The 8017-nt window shown below is 41.5% G+C and overlaps 1 protein-coding gene across 1 annotated transcript in view; it reads right to left on the reverse strand.

Annotated features, from left to right (window-relative positions):
- Positions 1 to 4236, reverse strand: part of PID1 (phosphotyrosine interaction domain containing 1) — a 134044-nt gene extending 129808 nt beyond the window's left edge. The window contains exon 1 of the mRNA XM_021719418.1: positions 4087 to 4236. Within this exon, the coding sequence (XP_021575093.1) occupies positions 4087 to 4221 (135 nt within the window). The 5' untranslated portion in view covers positions 4222 to 4236. The remainder of the gene's footprint in view (positions 1 to 4086) is intronic.
- Positions 4237 to 8017: the final 3781 nt, after the last annotated feature.

Genomic DNA, 8017 nt, shown 5'->3' on the forward strand with positions numbered 1-8017 from the left:
ATTCCACACACACAGTAGGTTTCAATGACTATTAATTCAATAAATGTTTGTGAACAAGCTGAAGCCACCTAGGATTTCCTCTTGCTAGACAGGAGGAGAAAGGTGTGACAAGCCATCGTAGCTACTGCAAAATCGGACACAGCATCTGATACTCCAAACAACAAGAGTCCTAATGGGATGCAGTGTGTTGTACAGTTAAATAACTCTACTCCAGAAAAAAAAGTGGCAGCAATAGAAGAGAATACACAAAGACCCAGCTGCCTGAAACATGAATAGCCTGGCAAGGCAATCCCGTCAGGACCCACGGAGAATACAGATCAGCGGGAAATGAGAAATCTAAGATGAGCGAGGGTCTCAGTGGTGCTCGCCATGACCCATGTCCAATCCCCCCCTTTCCTTTGCTTCCTCCTGCCTTTTTCCCTCCCCAAATCCAAGGTTACAAGAGCTGTTAGGAAAAAAGAACTACTACTGTGTGAAGACGGAGAGTCCCCTGAGCAGGCCCTGCAGCTGGGCTCAGGCTACATTGTGCTCATTATTCCTGGGAGGCGTGAGCCCCAGAGAGCGTTCCTTCTGCAGCTGGCATCTTGTGAGCTAAGTTACTCGCAAGAATCAGAGAGGAAACACCGGACTTTGTTCTTGAAGATGATCAGAAAACACTGAGGAAGGTCTGGGAGGATTTTAAACAAAAATGTCAAGGTTAGAAAACTCTAACTTTTTTAACAAAAGAATATGACTCAATACAACGGTGATGTTGTCCTTGAGAATTAAAGCATGTAACGCCAGTATATTTCCAGTTAAAATTTAAATGTCTAAAGTGGATAGTATACAATTTGGAGAATTACACGTTGCAGGTTTTCTCCCTTCAGATGGAATGATAATGCTGGAAAGGACCTCAAGAGGTGTTGGCCCAGATCCCTGACTCCAGGGTTATGATTATCTATGCCTGGAATTGCTTCTTCGTGATTTCTAGGGATGGAGAGTTCATAAATTTTTTATAGCCCAGTGGAATGTGTTTTTCACCTTAAATGCAGAAGTTCTTCCTATGTCCAGCTGAAATCATTGCCGACTTCCCTTTGTCTAACTAGCCACACACACTGAAGCCAGCACAACACTCGCCCTCTTTGGCATGCATTTCTGAATTCCTACTATTTTTTTCAACATCCTTTTAAAAGTAAAATAAATGAACACATCCCAAGGCAGTACACAGAAAAACTAGTCCAAGACACATGAACTCTACATTCCTTTTTCAGAAAATAATAGTTTTCATTCTAGCAAATATTTCCCTCTCTCTCGCTCTCATTCACACACACACACACACACACACACACACACACACACACACACACTCACTCACTTCTTTCATATCTGAATTAGGTTGTTAGATTGCTAAGTCTTTTTATCCTGTAATTGTCTGTGTGTTTTCCCCCTTCCCACTTTAAACATACTCTGTAGGCTTTATCATACTAAACTTTCCTTCTTATACTTGTCTCTACTGACTTTATCTTGCTTTGAGGCACTATCTTCCCTAATAGGAATAGAATTCCAAATAACATTAGTAAATCTTCTGAAGAATGTATAACAAATTTGATCTCATATCATGTTTAAATTTAATGAGTATTTTTATAATTCCTTTATATCCTCAATGCACCAAAAACATCAAATGTAATGGGCCTAAGGCCCGTACTGTTGATTCACTCTCTCCTGTTAAAGCTGAGCCACAGCCGGGCTCGGTGGCTCAGCCTATAATCCCCTGTCTTTGGGAGGCTGAGGTGAGTGGATTGCCTGAGCCCGCGGGTTCGAGACCTGCCTGGGCAACTTGGCGAGCCCTCATCTCTACAATAAATCAAAAAAAAAAAAAAAATCAGCTTGGCGTGCGCGCCTGTAATTCCAGCTACTCGGAAGGCTGAGGCGGAAGGATCACCGGAGCCCAGCAGGTCGAGGTTGCGGTGGCCGGGAGCAGCCGCTGCACTCCAGTCTGGGCGACAGAGTGAGACTTCAACTCAAAAAAAAAAGCTGAGCCACTGGCAATTGCTCTTGGAAAGCTGGAAGGTTGCCTGACCCAAGTTACCATTTACAATCACTTTTTAAGATAGGAATAGGCCGGGCTCGGTGACTCAGCCTGTAATCCCAGCACGTGGGAGGCCAAAGCAAGTAGATTGCCTGAGCCTGCGGGTTCGAGACCAGGCTAGGCAACTTGGTGAGACCTCGTCTCTATAACAAATCAAAAATTAGCCGGGCGTGGTAGTGTGTGCCTGTAGTTCCAGCTACTTGGAAGGCTGAGGCAGAAGGATTGCTGGAGCACAGCAGGTCGATGCTGGGGTGGCCATGAGCGTGCCACTGCACTCCAGCCTGGGCAATAGAATGAGACTCCAACTCAAAAAAAAAAAAAAAAGATAGGAATAACAGACACTAGGGACTCCAAAACAAGGAGGGAGGGAGGAGGACAAGGGTTAAAAAAACTACTTTTTAAACAAAGGGAAAAAAAGAAAGAAAAGAAATAAAACATAAAAATAAGATAAAACACTATTTTAAAAATGGAGTCATATAGCTCACTTGCCTAATCCTGCTGATATTCCCCTATCGTAATTAGAACAAAATCTAAACTCCTTGCCATAACTGCAGGGCTCTTCCCTGCCCAGCATCACCATTTATCACAACTTTTCCAACTTCTCAGATACAGGGGTCTATTCCTTTCCATTCCAAAACATACCAAGTTCATTCCCACCTCAGGGAATTAGCATTCCTCTTCTTTGTGGAAGATAGATTCTCCTTTCTGCCTTACCAACTGAATTTCTCACCAATCAATGGTTGTTTTTCTCCTCCCATATTTCTCAACTAGCAGTTAAATTCCATAAATATGCTAGTGGGTCTTGCTCACAGTGTGTTACACAGTATCTGAAGGATAGTGAGCACTCAAAAAAATATGTATGGAATGAATGAATGTGTGTGAGGTTTGTGCATACCACCATCACCCCAGATTGCTGCAGGCTCCCACCTGACCACAGCTATGCAGGAACTGCCTCCCTAAACTAAGCAATAAGAAAAGGAGTTTAGGCCAGGCATGGGCTCAAGCCTGTAATCCCAGCAATTTGGGAGGCCAAGGCGAGAGGATTGCCTGAACTCAGGGGTTTGAGACCACAAAAACTAGCTAGGCATGGTGGTGTGCATCTGTAGTTCCAGCTACTTGGAAGGCTGAAGCAGAAGAATCACCTGGGCCCAGCAGGTGGAGGCTGTGTGGCCGTGAGCATGCCACTATACTCTGACTCAAACAACGACAACAAAAACAAAACAAGGAATGTATACAGAAAGCAATAAAGAAAGGAGTATATCTACAAGATTATAAAAGAAATCCACATGCAAGCATGCATTTTCCTTACCCCTTATTTTATTTTCACTTCAAATTTCTGATGACCAAAAATGCATAAGAAATATTTTCTTTGTGACCTCTAAACTGATTACCATACTCATCAACTCAAGCAAAAAAAAAATATCATGTGAGAAAGAACCCAAAGCTCACCAAAATTATATATTTCATTTCTAGTCTTGTTTCCATGTCAGTATTACAGTTTGCACAAGTGAAAAATGCTTTTTCTGGATTCTGAGGCATGAATATTAGTGTAAATTTTGAGAGTGGAAGCAAAGAAAAAATGCAAAATTACCCCCAAAAGACTCAGAGAGTATAAACATATAGCCTGTTTTTGTTTTGTTTCTTTTGTTTATTTTTTCATTCTTTAAGATATGTTTTATTCAAATTGCAAGTTGAAAGGGAAGAATTATCATTAAGGATAAAACTTTCCGTGTGAAGCCCAAATTTCCATAGAGCTACAGAAAATACGGAAAGAATACTATTTTATCCATACTAAAACCCATGTCTTTAATGTGTATCCAAAAATGGTGAAGAGGGCTTTAACATTAAAAATCAAGCAAGATATGAATTCAGACTACCATCCCTTAATGAGTTTATTTTGTCAGTCATTTTATATTTTCATTCTTAAAAATGTACCATTGTGCAAGTTGGGACTCAAGGCCATACAACCTTTAACCTGCCCCGCCAAGAGAAAGCTTGCTGGCCGTGTGCCCCCATACCTTGCAGCCACTGTGAGTCCTCGTCTTCATCAGCGGTGTGGTAGTGCACAGCTCGATGGCCTCTGGCTCGTGGAAGATGACCGCTGGGAGAGGTTCCTTTTTCAGTGTTAGGACATTCAATTTAGACTTCAGCATGGTCTGAAAGTGCTGAAAAGCAGAAAAATAAGCCAAATACAGTTAAATCATTTGGGCTTGTAAGTGGTGTAAGTGTACATCAAATCCGGTAGCAAACTCTTTGTTTTATGAACTGTTTTGGTAGGGGAGGCTAAGCCACATTTAGCAAAACAGAGGGGTGAAAAACCTGTCAGGACGCTACTAAAATGAAAGTGTAGGAGATAGTCAATCCATAAGTAGAGACCATGAAAACAGGGGTTGGGGTAAAATCACCTCTCCCACGATCTCACATTCTGAGAAACTCTTCCAAGATGCTGTATAGAGGTGAAATCATGGCAATGTAATCTATGTGGACTCAGCCACACAAATAAAGATGTTTGAAAGGGAATATTATAAACACTACTTTGAAAAAACATCTAGACATATTGTAGAAGGAGGAGAACAAATGAAAAAGCACATAAGATTTCTGTTCTCTGTCTTCCCCACCTCTTTCATGTACTAGTCTTAGAATCTGGAGAAATTCACTATATCTTGATGGACCACTTTTATCTGCTGTCTGAAGCCAGGACCCTAGGTAAATATCCATTCCACATGCAACTCCTGTCGGCCCTAGTTTTGGAAACAACCAGAATCCAACCACATTTAGTCACTGCTGTATATACTATGCAATCCAAAGCCCATCTTTGCTTGGTCTATTATAACAACGTCCAAACTGGCCCCTTACTTTCAACCTTGTCCCTACACAAAGTATTGTGACACAACAGCGAGAGATCCTTTTAAAATCTAATCATGCCATGCCACGCCTCTGTCAAACTCTCCCAAGTTTTCTCATGTCCTCATAGAAAAATTCCAAGTCCTTACCTTGCCCTTCGAGGCCATGTATGATTCAGAGATCTATAGCCCTTCTGACTTTATCCCCTACTCCTCATCCTCTCACTTAGGGAACCAGCCACAATGACCTCCTTACTCTTCTGCGTATAAGCCAAAGATATATGTGCCTGGACCTCTGAACATGTTGCTCCTACCCTAGGTATCTGTAAGCCTTGCTTCCTAGCCTTCTTGAGGTCCCCGGTCAAATGTCACCTCATGAGACTGCTGTTGCTCATTAACATCTAACTCAGCATAGACATACACACACACATGTATGTATACACATACACAAGCCTGGCTTCATGGGCAGGCAGTGTATGCCATCACACAGGGCCCCACACTCAGAAGGGCTCCATGCTTGGTTGAATGCGTTTGGTTTAATATCTCCATCTTGAAATTTTATCTTTGGACTTGTGTTTAGGAAGTCTAATGGGACAATGCAAAACCTATGTGAGTAGAGGAGAGGCACACAATATGTGCCTCCCCAAGTCTTGCCACCCATTTGCACAAAGCATCAGTGATGCCCCATGAGCACAGAATTCCAATGGACCCATGACATCAACAAGAGTCAAAGGGAGTACAAGGTAAGAATGCTAAGCCTATGACTCAGTGAGAAGGGGCACACCAGCCCCAAGAGGCCATGCTCTGGAAACAGAAATTGCTTTAAATGCAAAAATAAATCAGTTTTGTTCTAAGCAACATGAACGATCAAGGAATCCTGTCATAGCCTTACCCATCTGTATCATTACACTGTATTAGACAATCACTTACACAATGACCCAGGAGGAAAGGAAAAGGCAGGGTGACCACAGTTCCCTCTCCCATCAGGCTTTCCTCACTCATCAGTGAGCTGAAGCTGAAATGGTGGTAGAATGTGCAAGTATCAAGAAGTGAAATAAAAGCAGGTAAGATTCTCTTGTGCAGCATTCTTTCTATTCTGATAAAAACAAAATTCAGTATGAACCAGGAAATGTAAATTGTGTAATTTCAATGATTCTACTCTTACATTTGCATTTAAAGTGGGCACGGCACCCTATAAATTCATACCTCATAATCTAAATTGCTCATTTTTCTTTACTTAGCATTAAATAGCAAATAATACTAATTTTTAAAGCACCATGACTATTCCAGAAAAAGACTCATAGAAAAAGTCTTGATGCTTTAGTACCTTTGCAGCAGCATGATCATAGCTCATTGCAGCCTCGAACTCCTGGGCTTAAGCGATCCTTCTACCTAAACCGCCTGAGGAGCTTGGACTACAGGTGTACACCACCATACCTAGTTATTTATTTGTTTGTGTGTTTATTTATTTATCTATTTATAGACACAAGGTCTTGCTGTGTTGCCTAGGCTGGTCTCGAACTCCTGACCTTAAGCAATCCTCCTGTCACAGCTTCCCAGAGCACTGGGGTTATTGGCATGAGCCACCATGCCTGGCCTTCTGTTTCTTGAATAAGAAACACTGAATGTTCATTTTTCACTGGGCCCCACAAGTTGTGTAGCTAGCTCTACACATACATATATATTCATCGCTGTCTATTCCCTTTCACTGCTTTATTATTCTTATCACTTGTCCCTACTTATCACCACTACAAAATTAAATAATTATTTTGTTTATTTTATTGTCTTTCAGTAGAATACAAGCACTATAGAAACAGAAACTATTTTATACAATGACGTATTCTAAGGGATTAAAGTAGCTCCTGACTTATTACAGAGGTCCAGTGAATATTTGTGGAAGGTAATGAAGGCAATATCAGAAAAGAAAAATACAGACTACAAATATAGAAAGAGTGATCTCTAAATAAAGGTTCATAGACTATACATGGTCACTACCTTACCCAAGTTGACCTAAATGGACCCGATATAGCTTATGAAACAAACACCAAACCAAAAGAAATAGTAAGACATATATTCAAGAACATTCATCTAAGTATACCTTGTCAAAATGGTTCTTTTAAGAGTCTTTACAATTCAGTATAAAGGCAGAGAGGTTTTGCAATCTGTTGCAGGATAAAGCCTGTATTTCAAAAGTCCACAAAGCATCTACTAGAAATCCATCTGGCCACTCTAGCAGTCAGTTTCATGTGTCAATTTGGCTAGGCTATCATGGCCCAGTTATTCCATCAAACACCAATCTAGGTGGTACAGTAAAGGTATTTTATAGATGTGATTAAAGTCCATAATCTGTGATTTGAAGTAAGGGAGATTATTCTAGACAATCTAGGTAAGCTGATTGAATTCATTGAAAGACTGTAAGAGGTAGCTCAGGCCTCCCTGAAGAAGATTTTTCTTTTGTGGACAGCAGCTTGAGCCCATGTTTAAGAGTTCCAGCCCACCCTTTCTGACAGTCTTTCTTGTGGGTTTAGACTTTCCTAGCCAGGCTCCACAATTGCATAAAACAATTCCTTGAATAAATCTCTTAATATAGATATCCTGCTAGTTCTGGCTTTCTGGTTGAACCTCAATTGATATGGCCACCCCTTACAATACAAAGTTGCCAGCTCTGAGGGCAACTTGTTTTAATGGGAGAAAGACTTGCCCTTATATTTTCCAGAGAGTTTGATTTGTATTTAAAAAGAAAGGACAAGTCTTCATATCAATCTGGAAGTTTTTGTCCTTGCTCCTAACTGATTCCAGTCCAATGTAGTGTGTGGGGTTTGGAGTTCCCAAGAGGGAAGAGTGGTCTGGGAGGAGCAGTGTGGCTCACTGGACATTGGTTTGCCTGCATGGGAAAGAAACTGGAGCCAACAGAAAATGAAGATAAAAGAGAGAGCAGCTGAGAAGATGAGTTTCTAGCCAGTGGGGCAGCTCCCCTGCCTGCTCTCTTGCTCAGACTCCACAAGAAGTCCATGAAAGCACAGATCATTAGTCTAACTTCTGCCACACAGTAAGTTCCTGAAGAAGGCACTAGAAGCAGCCCCTTCTCAGGGGTGTGGGACAACAC

This window comes from Carlito syrichta, unplaced genomic scaffold (genome assembly GCF_000164805.1).
Source record: "Carlito syrichta isolate Samal-C Ts95f unplaced genomic scaffold, Tarsius_syrichta-2.0.1 Scaffold314676, whole genome shotgun sequence".
In the NCBI taxonomy this organism is placed as follows: domain Eukaryota; kingdom Metazoa; phylum Chordata; class Mammalia; order Primates; family Tarsiidae; genus Carlito; species Carlito syrichta.